Source organism: Oncorhynchus kisutch, linkage group LG7 (assembly GCF_002021735.2).
Source record: "Oncorhynchus kisutch isolate 150728-3 linkage group LG7, Okis_V2, whole genome shotgun sequence".
In the NCBI taxonomy this organism is placed as follows: domain Eukaryota; kingdom Metazoa; phylum Chordata; class Actinopteri; order Salmoniformes; family Salmonidae; genus Oncorhynchus; species Oncorhynchus kisutch.
The window spans coordinates 38,378,894-38,394,881 of NC_034180.2; the positions used below are offsets into that span (position 1 = coordinate 38,378,894).

Sequence of the window (15,988 nt, forward strand, 5' to 3'; positions counted from 1 at the left end):
TGTCTGGTCTGTGTCTGTCTGTGTCTGTCTCTGTCTGTCTGTCTCTGTCTGTCTGGTCTCTGTCTGTCTGTCTGTCTGTCTGGTCTGTGTCTGTCTGTCTGGTCTGTGTCTGTCTGTGTCTGTCTCTGTCTGTCTGTCTCTGTCTGTCTGGTCTGTTTCTGTGTCTGTCTGGTCTGTGTCTGTCTGTCTGTCTGTGTCTGTCTGTCTGTCTGGTCTGTGTCGTACAATTTAAGTCAGGAGGTTGTTTTTCCTTCCTATCTGGGTGAATATTGTTAGCGAGCAATTATACCCCAAGCCTACATGTTTGATTTCAAAGAGTTTGTTGTGTTATCATGTTCTGATTTAGGACTGAATAGTGACTTGGTCAAGGAGGCGAGGCTGGGGAGCTCTAGACTAGCTCTGTAGCAAGAAAAGTGTAGGTCCCGGCTAGTGCACCGCAGCTTTCATCACTTCCAAACTGTAAAATCTCCACTTTTCGTTTTGTAAATATGCAAATGGATGTCTCTTGATTCAATTCATGTTTATTTTTGTCCCAGGGAGTTTTTGTTCTTGTCAGTTTATTTTGACATATAAATAATAACTTATTTAAGTCATTAAAGTGTGTTTATGCGTCCTGTTGGAACACTTTATTATTGGGTTGCATTAATGACTTCAGTCATCTGAAGAGCCAGGTTTTAATGATCTGGACTTCAGTGAACTGAACAGTAACAGAGGAGTGATAACAGAGGAGAGATAATGATCTGTATCTCCTGAGACTATACACTGGCTACACATCTAGGCTGACTATTTGCTTGCACCCCTGTGTCCAGTACTTGTATACAGCAGATTGTCAATGTGTCATTCTGTAATGCCCCAATGCACTGTTACATTATAGATCACAGTGCTACCATGCCTGTAGGGTTTACTGTGTAGTATGTCCAAGTCGGCTGTGTTCAGTCTGTGTAGTAGCTGGTCTGAGGTCAGTGAGGAGGTGGATTAGCGAGGACAGGCTCCTCTGCTCTCTCTCTGTTTGCCCAATGACAGGAATGAGTCCTGCTGCGCTGGGACCTGCCCTGCAGTACCTCTGGCTGCTGCTGCACTGGCCACTGTGCTTGTCTTTGTACAAACTGAGGTGTGTGTGAGAGAGACTGTGTGTGTGTGAGAGACTGTGTGTGTGTGTGTGAGAGACTGTGTGTGTGTGTGTGTGTGTGTGTGTGTGAGAGACTGTGTGTGTGTGTGTGTGTGTGAGAGACTGTGTGTGTGTGTGTGAGAGAGACTGTGTGTGTGAGAGAGACTGTGTGTGTGAGAGAGACTGTGTGTGTGAGAGAGACTGTGTGTGTGAGAGAGACTGTGTGTGTGAGAGAGACTGTCTGTGTGTGTGAGAGAGACTGTGTGTGTGTGTGAGAGAGACTGTGTGTGTGTGTGAGAGAGACTGTGTGTGTGTGTGAGAGAGACGTGTGTGTGTGAGAGAGACTGTGTGTGTGTGTGAGAGAGACTGTGTGTGTGTGTGAGAGAGACTGTGTGTGTGTGTGAGAGAGACTGTGTGTGTGTGTGAGAGAGACTGTGTGTGTGTGTGAGAGAGACTGTGTGTGTGTGAGAGAGACTGTGTGTGTGTGAGAGAGACTGTGTGTGTGTGAGAGAGACTGTGTGTGTGTGAGAGAGACTGTGTGTGTGTGAGAGAGACTGTGTGTGTGTGTGTGTGTGTGTGTGTGAGAGAGACTGTGTGTGTGTGAGAGAGACTGTGTGTGTGTGAGAGAGACTGTGTGTGTGTGAGAGAGACTGTGTGTGTGTGAGAGAGACTGTGTGTGTGTGAGAGAGACTGTGTGTGTGTGAGAGAGACTGTCTGTGTGTGTGTGTGTGTGTGTGAGAGACTGTGTGTGTGTGTGAGAGACTGTGTGTGTGTGTGAGAGACTGTGTGTGTGTGTGAGAGAGACTGTATGTGTGTGTGTGAGAGAGACTGTGTGTGTGTGTGTGTGAGAGAGACTGTGTGTGTGTGTGAGAGAGACTGTGTGTGTGAGAGACTGTGGCCGGGCTCCCTTCCATCCAGGACCTCTATACCAGGCGGTGTCAGAGGAAAGCCCTAAAAATGGTCAGACTCCAGCCACCCAAGTCATAGACTGTTCTTTCTGCTACAGCATGACAAGCAGTACCGATGCACCAAGTCTGGAACCAACAGGACCCTGAACACCTTCTACCCTCAAACCATAACACTGCTAAATAGTTAGTCCAGGTAGCTATTTGGTTAACTGTTTAACTATCTGCATTGACCCTTTTTCCACCAACTCTTTTGACTCATCACGCTGCTGCTACTGTTTATTTCCTGTCACGTTACCCCTACCTATATGTACACATCTACCTCAATTACCTCGTACCCCTGCACATAGACTCAATTACCTCGTACCCCTGCACATAGACTCAGTACTGGTACCCCGTGTATGTAGCTGAGTTATCATTACTCACTGTGTATTTATTATTACTTGTTTTACTTATCTGTTAATTCTCTATGTTCTTTCTCTCAGCATTGTTGGGAAGGACCCGTATGTAAGCATTTCACTGTTAGTCTACACCTGTTTACCAAGCATGTGACAAATATTTTGTTTGTGTGTGCGTGTGGGAGGTGTTTGTGTAGTCGTAAGCATGTGTGAGAGATACTGAGACGTCTTGGTACATGCATGAGATATTGTTGTGGCAAATCTGATTACCAGAGTCAATTTGTGTCCCTGAGAGAAACAATCTAGTCGATGGGAAGAATATCACCCATGTATCAGGAAGGCAGCATAGATACCCACTGCCGCAGCAGCTGCCAGCCAGCCCGCCCGCCATCCAGCCAGCCAGCCAGCCAGCCAGCCATCCAGCCAGCCATCCATCCATCCATCCAGTCAGCAGGCCAGCCATCCAGTCAGCCAGCCAGCCAGCCATCCTGCCAGTCAGCCAGCCATCCAGTCAGCCATCCAGCCAGTCAGCCAGCCATCCATTCATCCATCCAGTCAGCCAGCCAGCCAGCCATCCAGTCAGCCAGCCAGCCATCCAGTCAGCCAGCCAGCCATCCAGTCAGCCAGCCAGCCATCCAGTCAGCCAGCCATCCAGTCATCCAGCCAGCCAGTCATCCAGCCAGCCATCCATCCAGCCAGCCAGCCAGCCATCCAGTCTGTGATTGAATGGAGATGAATGGGAAGGAAAGACTCATTTCAAGCCTCTTGTCACAGCATGTAATCACCTGCTGCAGAACACTGGCTGACTTTGATTAATTGTTCTAGTGTTTTCTAATTTGCTCATATTACAGGGATGAGCAGTGTTGTTGTCTAAAAGTGCTTACAAATCTTCCCTGCCTGCTGCCATGTTGTTGTTTTTTGGGGACTTGTTGCTTATGCTATTCTGCCACTCGGAAGGCTGATTGGATCATTTATAACAAATCAGAGTATCAAAGCCAATGACTCTTTTTCAAAATGCTGCTTTACCCACGTGTGTTCAGCAGGACAATAACCTACAACATAAGGCCAAATCTACACTGGAGTTGCTTACCAAGAACACAGTGAATGTTTCTGAGTGGCCAAGTTACAGTTTTGACTTAAATCTGTTAGAAAATCTATGACGACCTGAAATTGTCTAGCTACGATCACCAACACCTTGACAGAGCTTGAAGAATTTTGAATAGAATACTGAGCAAATATTGCACAATACTATTGGTGGGTAAAGCTCTTGGAGACTTACACAAGAAGACTCACAGCTGTAATCACTGTCAAAGGTGATTCTAACATGTATTGACTCAGGAGTGTGAATACTTATCTAATCAAGGTGTATTAGTCTTTTATTTTTCATCCATTTTTTTGTGTTCAAAATGTTCTTCCACTTTGAAATCAGAGTATTTTGTGTAGATCAATGACAAAACAAAATCACAATTACCTTCATTTCAATCACACTTTGTAATGCAACAAAATGTTGAATAAATCAAAGTGGGTAATACTTATGATACCCACTATAGTTACCACTAGGACACAAAACATTTTCAACCACATTTACAGCTTGTTGTAATACCAGTTTATTGTAGTCATTAATACCAGTTGAGGAGCTGTACCACTGAATGAAATCGCATATTATGTCACACTTCACCAGCCTCTATAGTCAGTGGTATGAAGTTGTTGTGTCACAGATACCGTTGGTCAGCTGGCTGAGCAGAGTAAGTTCCTTAACTTCCTGTACCCCCTCACTAAGATCCTTTTAAAGGGATTTGACCATACAAAGAGCAGCAACCACACCCTTCCCCTTCCGTTCCACCAAAGTCTAATGGCTTAGTTTGATTCACTAATTGACAATTTAGTGACTGTGGGGAAACAAAAGATGGTGCTTCCAGAAAATGACTGGACAGTTTATTGTAAATGGCTGCATGTATTTTGGGTGCCATTGCTGTTAAGAATTCAGTTGCTCTAGGCTGAGAACAGCTGAAAGGGGTTTTCAAAACCTTTTTATATATGTGAATGTGAGAGGTCAGACATGCTCTCCATTCACTGTGTTATTACTACTCTCCTCTAGATGTTTTTTGGACCACATAACAGCCAGCAAAGACCAATGGACTACAACCCCTTTAAACTTCTCCCACCCACTTAAGTCCTCCTTGGGGGGAGGCCCTTAAACACAGACAATCCCAGTCCCCCCCCTCGTGCCTGCCTGTGGAGTGGGTGGTGGTGATGACTAAGTCTATATGGCTGTGACTAGCCTAATAATCTGGGTTTATGGCTGGGGAGTGGCCCCAGCATCTGGAGCAGGCCCACTGCAGAGTGATAGAGGGAAGGAGAGGTAGACCTATCAAGCTAGGCGTAGATGGCTCGCCAGAGGAGAGGAAGAGGTGAGCTGGGGAGCGTTGGAGTCAGCCCTATACCATAGCTCAGGGCTAGTTGGTGGTTTGATGGGTGAGAGGAGGAGGAGGAGGGTGGTGGTGGTGGCAGAGGAGGAAGAGGCCAGGCCCTGCATCTACCTCACCAACCTGATTTTTATTTTTTTATTTAACCTTTATTTAACTAGGCAAGTCAGTTAAGAACAAATGAGTTATTATTTACAATGACTGCCTACCAGTCATTGGTAGGCAGTCCGGGGCCAGTGCACTACTGGCCCCGGACGACGCTGGGCCAGTAGTGCACTGCCCTATTAGACACCCAATCACGACCAGATGTGATACAGCCTGGCTTCGAACCAGGGACTGTAGTGACACCTATTGCACTGAGATGCAGTGCCTTAGACCGCTGCGCCACTCGGGAGACCAGTCCCAGGCTCGGTGCTCCCTGCTGGCCATGTGCTGGTTCTGGCCTGGAGGCTGTGAAGCAGAGAAGGACCTGTTTCTGTGCTCGGCCCTGCTCACCCTCAGGCAGCTGCTAAAGGACAAGCTGGCCCAGCTGCTCGATGCCATGGCTGGATGAGTGGCCTGTGAGAAACCTACTGTCCCCGACCCATGCACTGGACTCCTGGTAACCAACCTCTGCCTTTTCTAGGTGTTTGAGCACGGTTTATTGTAGGCTGCCACAGTATATACTGTACTGTCATATGTTTCTTCAGTACAGATTCCAGGTCATGCTAGTAGTGGGATACTGCATCACTGGTGTTTTGTGCTTTACACTTCTCCAACCTGTCTCTACTGATGATTTATTGAAGTACTGTATATAGATTGCATACAGTACCTTAATGCATATCAGCTCCCCACTGGATCAATGGTCAGTTAAATTCACTCTGATATACTACTAGGTCAAGAAGGCATATTTATTGATTTATTTAGATCCCCATTAGCTTTTACAGAAGCAGCAGCTATTCTTCCTGGAGTCCACAAAAAACCCCAAACATTGATTGATACACTGATTGTCAAGGACAGTCACACACATTTTAAAATACAAACCATTTTACCAACAATACAACTGTAGTGCATTGGGCTACTGTATCACTCTTCCTCTTCTATTTAATACAATGTAATATTGGTACTTTTTACCACTTTCGTGATATCCAATTGGTAGTTACAGTCTTGTCTCATCGCTGAAACTCCCGTATGGACTCGGGAGAGGCGAAGGTCGAGCGCCATGCGTCCTCCGAAAAATGACCCCGCCAAGACACACTGCTTCTTGATACACTGCTCGCTTAACCAGGAAGCCAGTAGCACCTATGTGTCAGAGGAAACACCGTACAGCTGGCAACCGAAGTCGGCGTGTATGCGCCCGGCCGCCACAAGGAGTCACTAGAGTGAGATGGGACATGGATATCCCAGCCGGCCAAACCCTCCCCTAACCCGGATGACGCTGGGTCAATTGTGCACCGCCTCATGGGTCTCCCCGTCGCAGCTGGCTGAGACACAGCCTGGGATCGAACCCGGACCGGTAGTGACGTCTCTAGCACTGCGATGCAGGCCCCACTCCTCCTCTTCTATCTCAGTATTCATTTGCATCCAGGATAGTCCTACTGGTTGGTCAACCTGTCTCTGGGAAGAGTTTATTACCAAGCAGGTCAGAGGGAAGGTTGGCTTGGCTGTTACTGGTTTTATGGTTGTGCTGTGTATTAGGGACTGTTCTGTGGGTAGCCTGCTGGAGGCCCAATTGGATGTTATCAGACATCCTCTGTGGCAGGTTTGTGGCCCAGCGGGAGTGTTTGCTCTCACCATTCTCTGTTTTATATCAGGGCACCAGGTCATGCGGCTAGCAGGTTTTACCATGCTTCTTCCTGTGCTTTCAATTTATATGAACTGGTCTCATGTTGAGAAATTGTTCACTACTATATTAGTCCCTTTCCTATGCTGTTTTATATCAGTCATATTTGGCAGTTAGGGGTGCTGCTAGCGGTTTCCTACTTTGTTCTAGTCGTGGGGATGCAATATAATACTGTTGTTCTCAACCCCCTATGGGGACTCATCAGAATGGATTTTTAATCTGAGGGTGTTTCATTATTAAAACATTGACTCTGAAGTCTCCTCAGAGACCCCGGTGGAATAATATTTGTTTAGAATGAATAATGAAGCATATAATGGGAATAGAAGAGGGACTGGGGCCCTCCCTCCCTGTTTGATTTATGAGAAACTGTCTGTATTTATTGAGCCCTAAAAAGCAGATGGCAACATGACACAATAGGCCTAACCTGAGGGATGAATCTGCCTCTGTCAGAGCCTTACTGTGGTGTGACAGGACACTTTCCTGTGAGCAATGGGCTGAGCCGGCCTGAGGGACACCCCATATTTTATCCCCGGCTTTACACTTTAGACGTTCCATTCGGGTTTGTTTATTTTCATAAAGAGAAAGTAGTTTGGCGCCTGGAGGATTCTTCTTTGATTTGAAAAGTGGTTCATAACTTAAAGTAGGCTGAGCCTTCTGCTTTTAATGACTCTGTTTTAATGTCTGGTGGTGAGAGGGGAGAATGAACAGTATCCGGATTCACTTAACTGTTTGACAGCTCTTGTTTGACTTTGGGCTGTGTTTGTTTCTAACCTCACTGTATATGAATACTATTTGAATAACATGTCAGTGGAGCCAGGTTGGAGTGTGTTCTGACCTTGGCTTAGGAGACGTTAGGAGACACAATCTACCTACCTCATCCCCATATTGTTTTTATTTACTTTTCTGCTCTTTTTCACACCAGTATCTCTACTTGCACATCATCATCTGCTCATTTATCACTCCAGTGTTAATTTGCTAAATTGTAATTACTTCGCTACTATGGCCTTTTTATTGCCTTACCTTCTCACTCCATTTGCACACACTGTATATAGACTTTCTTTTTTTCTATTGTGTTATTGACTGTATACTTGTTTATTCCATGTGCAACTCTGTGTTGTTGTTTGTGTCGCACTGCTTTGCTTTATCTTGGCCAGATCGCAGTTGTAAATGAGAACTTGTTCTCAACTAGCCTACCTGGTTAAATAAAGGTGAAATAAAAAATACAAAAATTGGTTCTGACCTTGGTTTAGAAGACACTTGGATGTGAAAGAGAGGTGTTGTGGACGACACCTTCCCCTTGGGTGGGAAATACCAGGCTGGTTAATCACCCCAGTGGGCGAGCAGGAGTAGTAATCTCTCCACAAACCACTCCTCTTCACAAACAGCTCCTTCTGACCTCTCCCAGGTCAACATGCTTAGAATTTCCCATGAACAATACCTAGCCTTTGCAAGTTTGTGAAAGAGATCATCAACATATATCCAGTGTTATATCTTTAGTGAAGTTAACCACATACTTTCATACATTCGGACACCTTTAGATACTGATTTTGGTTGCATTCTCAGAATGCCGTTAACCTCAAGGGTTGAGGAGCTAGTAGAATGAAATATCTTGTTTCTGTACTGAAACCTTAGTAAGGCTAGTTATTTTTGTTATGTGTTGGAGTGGTCTGCCCCCACAGACCTGAGCCTCTAGTCAGGTGACCTGACCTGGGTTTGGAACAAGATGGTCTCTGTGAGTGTCACTCAGCTATAGTTGTAGCCTCTACCAGGCTTTCACCTCCACGTCGGAGAGCGAGGCCTGGAAGCCAAAGCTACTTAGCTTGTGACCTCGGGTAGATTTGTTTGTAAACACTGGACTCAAATCCCCCTCAATTGTCACACCAGACGCCTCCGTAAGATTTTTGTTTTTTGTGACGCACAGCTTCTAAAGTTAGGCTTGGACTCATGTTTTTCTTCAAAAGCACCCAAAATACTTAATTAAAGGGCCACTCCTCCCTACAGCGTGACCTGTGTTGTCAGTTTAGATGAATGACCCTGAATCCCCCTGGCCTGTTGAACAGATGCAGCTATTCCTGACGGTGTCACAGTATATCCAACAGCCCAGAAGAGTCCTCATTGTATTGATGTGTTGAGGCTGCATGGCCAGTAACACCCGCAGCCTGGCCTCTGCATTATACTCTCTGGAAACTGACCAGGGTCACGTGGACCAGAGATGGGATGGTAGAGAGAGAGAGAGAGCGTGAGGGAGGAATGCCCCTCCGTTTGCACTGTCCGCTCGGTCCGACCGATTGATATGCAGATTGGTGCAGGCAGCAGTTCTTTGTCAAATGCCTACACTCTCAGAACCTCTAGGTTCAGGATTAATAGCTAGATCCCATCAAGTACAGTCCAGTCAGCACCAACCACGTGTGGTTTATCGGTCAGACACAGTCCAGCCGTGATGCCAGCATCCAGGCCGGGCAGGCTGCATAGGAAGGGCTGTAACCTGGCCCGTAGGACCCAGAGACAGGCCACAGCAGCCTGGAGGCTCCTCTACAGCCTGCTCTTCATGGTGAGTAGGACAGAGAGGGATTGAGATCGAGAGGCTTGATGATTGCCATGGGAGTAGAGTTGACCGTTTGGGAAGGACAGCAGTAGTGGGTATATGGGGTTCTGGTGTGGCGATGGGTATTAACCACTATGGCTCAACATGTTTTAGGGCTGTAGGTGCTGTGACAGATGTTGAAACTATTCCTCATGGTGAGAGGGAGAGAGAGATGTCTGGCTTTACAACAGGGATAGGAGATGGGTTGTCCAATTTGGGCTAATTGACAGGATAGGATTCGGCTCATTCTACCTAGCATTCCCACAGGCTTTATGCTTGTGAAATCAGAAAACCCCCACAGTTCTGGGTTTAGTTTTGGGTTAACCAAGGGATGTAGAATTGAGACTAGCGCTGTCGGATGGGCTTGTCCTTTTTGCGACTGCATCTCTCCCTCTCCTGCCTCCACGGCTCCCGAGCCGGCTTTGCAGGTCTTAATTGGATATTTGGGTTAATCGTCAGGCGTTGGACTCAGACTTTGTTGTTGGGATTGTTGTGTGAGACAGAGACTTCTGAGTCACGTCTGAGTCTCTATCTCCCTCTAGTCATGCTCTTATTAAGAACTGATTAAAAGTCATGCTGCGAGAAAGGGAGAATCCCTGTGTGTGTGAGCGCATGTGGGTGTGTGCGTGCATCCATGCCTGTGTGTGTAGCTCTGTGTGTGTTTTCTCCAGATCCTCTGTAGGCCTAGGACCTCAGTGACTGCAGCAGAAACGAACTGCAGGCGAGAGCCGCACACAATTACTGCTATCTGTCTGTGTGAGGCAGGTTTGTCTCTGAAGCTGCCGCAGGGTATTTGAATAATATGTCAACATGATATTCTTCAACCCTTTTTCCTCCTTGAGCTGGTCTCCAAGCCTTTCAGCTGCAATATGGAGGAGCTTTGGTCTGTGTTAGTGAGTGGGTTAAACATATCCACTACTTTGTGTGTGTGTGTGTCTGTTATTTTGTATATCTACAGTCTACAGCAGTCTAGAATCCTGTCAATGTGGTGCTCTCCTCTCAGTAGCATAGTGGGACAGCTGAGTCTGTGTCATTATCATTGCTCACACAGAGGCCCAGAGCTGCTGACTGGGTGGTCCTGTCTCGAGGCCAGCCTAGCCTATCCCAGGCCTGAATCCTCTTCCCCTCAGTGGGTCCCTGAGCCACCAGCCTCCCGACTCCAGCCCCATGCCGTAGCTATACCGTAGCTGCTTTGGCACCCTGTCTCCTGATTGGCCATGCTAACAGATGAGCTGCTGGCTTAATAGAGGACTTGATTTGGGTCCTGCTGGGTTGTTTTAGTGTATTGATTTGTATGGTGTGTGTGTGAATGTGTGTGCGCTGTGCAATATATATGGTGACAAGCGAGGTATTTTCTGAGACTTGCTTTTTTTATGTAATCAGCATTTCTCTCACTCAAATACACACACGCTCTCTCTCATGCGCGCACACACACACACACACACAGGTCAGTACTGGCACTGTAGAGATACTAGAACTATAGGTGCCAATCACACAGCTAGGACTGTGTGATACTGTAAACTTCTTAAGTTGCGCTCTAAGCTATGGTTTGGTTTTGTGTGCTTCGTACTGTATAACAGCTTGTTATGGTGATCGTTTTTGACAGAGTTAGTTCGGAAAGTATTCAGACCCCGCGAAAACAGGTTTTTAGACATTTTTGCATATCTATTAAAAATAAACAGAAATACCTTATTTACATAAGTATTCAGACCCTTTGCAATGAGACTTTAAATTGAGCTCAGGTGCATCCTGTTTCCAGTGATCATCTTTGAGATGTTTCTACAACTTGATTGGAGTCCGCCTGTGGTAAATTCATTGATTGGACATGATTTGGAAAGGCAACTGTATGTATAAGGTCCCACAGTTGACAGTGCTTGTCAGAGCAAAAACCAAGCCATGAAGGAATCGTCCGTAGAGCTCTGAGACAGGATTGTGTTAAGGCACAGATCTGGGGAAGGGTACCAAAACATTTCTGCAGCATTGAAGGTCCCCAAGAACAGTGGCCTCCATCATTCTTAAATGGAAGAAGTTTGGAACCACCAACCCTTCCTAGAGCTGGCCGCCCGGCCAAACTGAGCAATCGGGGGAGAAGGGCCTTGGTCAGGGAGGTGACCAAAAACCCGATGGTCACTCTGACAGAGTTCCTCAGTGGAAAAGGACACCCATCTCTGCAGTGCTCCACCAATCAGGCTTTTATGGTAGAGCGGCTAGACGGAAGCCACTCCTCAGTAAAAGTCACATGACAGCCCGCTTGGAGTTTGCCAAAAGGGACCTAAATACTATCAGACCATGAGAAACAAGATTCTCTGGTCTGATGAAATCAAGATTGAACTCTTTGGCCTGAATGCTAAGCGTCACGTCTGGAGGAAACCTGGCACCATCCCTACGGTGAAGCATGGTGGTGGCTGCATCATGCTGTGGGGATGTTTTTCAGCAGCAGAGACTGGGAGACTAGTCAAGATCGAGGGAAAGATGAACTGAGAAAAGTACAGCGAGACCCTTGATGAAAACCTGCACTCAGTTGGAAGGTTCACCTTCCAACAGGACAATGTCCCTAAGCACACAGCCAAGACAACGCAGGAGTGGCTTCGGGACAAGTCTCTGAATGTCCTTGAGTGGCCCAGCCAGAGCCCAGACTTGAACCCGATCTAACATCTCTGGAGAGACCTGAAAATAAGTGCCCAGCAACACTACCCATCCAACTTGACAGAGCTTGAGAGGATCTGCAGAGAAGAATGGGAGAAACTCCCCAAATATCAATCAATCAAATGTATTTATAAAGCCCTTTTTATATCAGCCGATTTCAAAGTGCTGTACAGAAACCCAGCCTAAAACCCCAAACAGCAAGCAATGCAGATGTAGAAGTACGTGGCTAGGAAAAACTCCCTGGAAAGGCACGAACCTAGGAAGAAACCTAGAGAGGAACCAGGCTCTGAGTGGTGGCCAGTCCTCTTCTGGCTGTGCCGGGTGGAGATTATAACAGTACATGGCCAAGATGTTCAAACGTTCATAGATGACCACCAGGGTCAAATAATAATAATCACAGTGGTTGTAGAGGTCAGCACCTTAGGAGTAAATATCAGCTGGCTTTTCATAGCCGATCATTCAGAGTTAGAGACAGCAGGTGCGGTAGAGAGAGTTGAAAACAACAGGTCTGGGACAAAGTAGCACGTCCGGTGAACAGGTCAGAGTTCCATAACCACAGGCAGAACAGTTGAAACTGGAGCAGCAGGTGGACTAGGGACAGCAAGGAGTCATCAGGCCAGGTAGTCCTGAAGCATGGTCCTAGGGCTCAGGTCCTCCGAGAGAAGAGAAAGAGAGGGAATTAGAGGGGGCATTCTTAAATTCACACAGGACACCGGATAAGACAGGAGAAATACTCCAGATATAACAGACTGACCCTATCCCCCCGACACACAAATGATTGCAGCATAATTACTGGAGGCTGAGACAGGAGGGGTTTGGGAGACACTGTGGCAGGATATAACCCCACCCACTTTGCCAAAGCACAGCCCCCACAGCACTAGAGGGATATCTTCAACCGAGTATAGCCCACAAAGATCTCCCGACGGCACGAACCCGAGGGGGGGCACCAAATACATGTGTGCCAGGCTTGTAGCGTCATACCCAAGAGAACTTGAGGCTGTAATCGCTGCCAATGGTGCTTGAACAAAATACTGAGTAAAAGGTCTGAATACTTATAGTACCCGTCATTAGTTTGGACACACCTACTCATTTAAGGGTTTTTCTATATTTTTTACTATTTTCTACATTGTAGAATAATATTGAAGACATCAACTATGAAATAACACATATGGAATCATGTAGTAAATAAAAACGTGTTAAACAAATCAAAATATATTTGAGATTCTTCAAAGTAGCCACCCTTTGCCTTGATGACAGCTTTGCACACTTTTGGCATTCTCTCAACCAGCTTCATGAGGAATGCTTTTCCAACAGTCTTGAAGGAGTTCCCACATATGCAGAGAACTTGTTGGCTGCTTTTCCTTCACTCTGCGGTCCAACTCATCCCAAACCATCTCAATTGGGTTGAGGTCAGGTGATTGTGGAGGCCAGGTCATCTGATGTAGCACTCCATCACTCTCCTTCTTGGTCAAATAGCCCTTACACAGTCTGGAGGTGTCTTGTTGAAAAACAAATGATAGTCCCACTAAACCGCAAACCAGATGGGATGGCGTATCGCTGCAGAATCCTGTGGTAGCCATGCTGGTTAAGTGTGCTTTAAATTCTAAATATATCACAGACAACGTCGCGAGCAAAGCATCCCCACACCATCACACCACCTCCATGCTTCATGGTGGGAACCACACATGCAGAGGTCATCCGTTCACCTACTCTGCGTCTCAAAATGACATTGAGGTTGGAACCAAAAATCACAAATTTGGACTCATCAGACCAAAGGACAGATTTCCACTGGTCTAATGTCTAATATTTGTAAAACCTGTTTTTGCGCTGTTATTTTGGGGTATTATGTGTAGATTGATGAGGGGGGGAAAGAATAAGCCTGTGATGTTACAAAATGTGGAAAAAGTCAAGGGGTCTGAATAATTTCTGAATGCACTTTATATATTTGTGGTAAGATAAACAAGATATAAAAGTCCCTGTAATCCTAGTAAGCTTTGTGTACATGTTATTCATGCAGTCCCTAATCTGTCTCTCTCTATCGCCCACTGCAGAGCGTGGAGACGGTGTGCATGCTGTACCACACCTTCCAAGAGGGCTCCGGGGGCTTGATGGAGGGCCACAAAGACCCCCCGCACCCAGGGGCCGAGCCCACACTGCTCAGACCCTGTCCCCGACACATGAGTGCCACCGAGAGGCTCCGCAAGGTCATCCAGGAGCTGGTGGACACAGAGAAGTCCTATGTCAAGGTAATGATTTGTTATCTGGCCAAAACAGTCAATTCAGTTGAGCCAGGATGAGATGGAAAGAGAAAGGAAAGCCACTGAATAGTACCGAGACACGGTCTGTGTGGACCTACCGACCGACCGCATCCTTGTTTATACTCTACAGTACACAGGCTCATTATTCAGAGGCCCTGCACAGCTCAAGTTTCCATTTCACTCCTTTTCTCAGAGCACATTAAAGAGCTCCTTTCATGATCTGCACCTCGTCTCTTAATCCCTGTCAGCTCTCTCTCTCTCGATCTCTGTCTCTCTCTCTCTCCCGCTCATTCTCTCTCTCGCTCAATCTCTCTCTCTCTCGCTCAATCTCTCTCTCTCTCTCAATCTCTCTCGCTCTCTCGCTCAATCTCTCTCTCTCTCGCTCAATCTCTCTCTCTCTCGCTCAATCTCTCTCTCTAGCTCAATCTCTCTCTCTTTCGCTCAATCTCTCTCTCTCGGTGTCTCTCGGTCTCCAGTCTCTCTCTCGGTCTCAGTCTCTCTCTCGCTCAATCTCTCTCTCGGTCTCTCTCTCGGTCTCTCTTGTGCAATCTTGGTCTCTCGCTCAATCTCTCTCTCTGTCTCCTTTCTCTCTCTCATTCTATTTCTCGGTCTCTTTCTCGGTCTATCTCGGACTTTCTCTCGGTCTCTCTTGCTCAATCTCTCTCTCGGCCTCTGTCTCTTCTCTCTGTCTCGCTCAATCTCTCTCGGTCTCCTCTCAATCTCTCTTGGCCTCTCTTTCTCAGCCTCTCTCTCTTGGTCTCCTCTCTGTCTCTCGGTCTCCTCTCTGTCTCTCGCTCAATCTCTCTTTCTCTCAGTCTCTCTTGCTCTCTCTCTTTCTCTCTCTCTCTCAATCTCTCTCTCTCGCTCAATCTCTCTCTCTCTCGCTCAATCGCTCTCGCTCAATCTCTCTCTCTCGCTCAATCTCTCTCGCTCAATCTCTCTCTCTCTCGCTCAATCTCTCTCTCTCTCGCTCAATCTCTCTCTCTCTCGCTCAATCTCTCTCGCTCAATCTCTCTCGCTCAATCTCTCTCTCTCGCTCAATCTCTCTCTCTCTCGCTCAATCTCTCTCTCTCTGTCTCTCTTGCTCTCTCTCTTTCTCTCTCTCTCTCAATCTCTCTCTCTCGCTCAATCTCTCTCTCTCTCGCTCAATCGCTCTCGCTCAATCTCTCTCTCTCGCTCAATCTCTCTCGCTCAATCTCTCTCTCTCTCGCTCAATCTCTCTCTCTCTCGCTCAATCTCTCTCGCTCAATCTCTCTCGCTCAATCTCTCTCTCTCTCGCTCAATCTCTCTCGCTCAATCTCTCTCTCTCTCTCTCTCTCGCCTCAATCTCTCTCCTCTCCTCTCTCTCTCTCGCTCAATCTCTCTCTCTCTCTCTCTCGCTCACTCTCTCGCTCAATCTCTCTCTCTCGCTCAATCTCTCTCTCTCTCTCGCTCAATCTCTCTCTCTCTCGCTCAATCTCTCTCTCTTCTCGCTCAATCTCTCTCTCTCTCGCTCAAATCTCTCTCTCTCTCGCTCAATCTCTCTCTCTCTCGCTCAATCTCTCTCTCTCTCTCGCTCAATCTCTCTCTCTCTCTCTCGCTCAATCTCTCTCTCTCTCTCGTCGCTCAATCTCTCTCTCTCTCTCTTCGCTCAATCTCTCTCTCTCGCTCAATCTCTCTCTATCTCTCTCTCTCTCTCTCGCTCAATCTCTCTCTCTCTCTCTCTCTCTCCGCTCAATCTCTCTCTCTCTCGCTCATCTCTCTCTCTCGCTCAATTCTCTCTCTCTCGCCTCAATCTCTCTCTCTCTCGCTCAATCGCTCTCGCTCAATCTCTCTCTCTCGCTCAATCTCTCTCGCTCAAT

At 46.9% G+C, this 15,988-nt stretch overlaps 1 protein-coding gene across 4 annotated transcripts in view; it reads left to right on the forward strand.

The window, feature by feature from the left end:
- The window catches only part of LOC109893777 (T-lymphoma invasion and metastasis-inducing protein 2), a 106,760-nt gene that overhangs the window by 66,975 nt on the left and 23,797 nt on the right, over positions 1-15,988 (forward strand). For 3 of the 4 annotated variants that reach the window (XR_004210649.1, XM_031829066.1, XM_031829065.1), the window contains one exon: positions 13,941-14,135. Coding sequence is in view for 3 of the 4 variants with exons in the window: in XM_031829066.1 (XP_031684926.1) it covers positions 13,941-14,135 (195 nt within the window). In the remaining variant the exon portion in view is untranslated. Of the gene's footprint in view, positions 1-9,005; positions 9,211-13,940; positions 14,136-15,988 lie in introns of those variants that run through there. The other variant, XM_031829067.1, reaches the window with a different exon arrangement.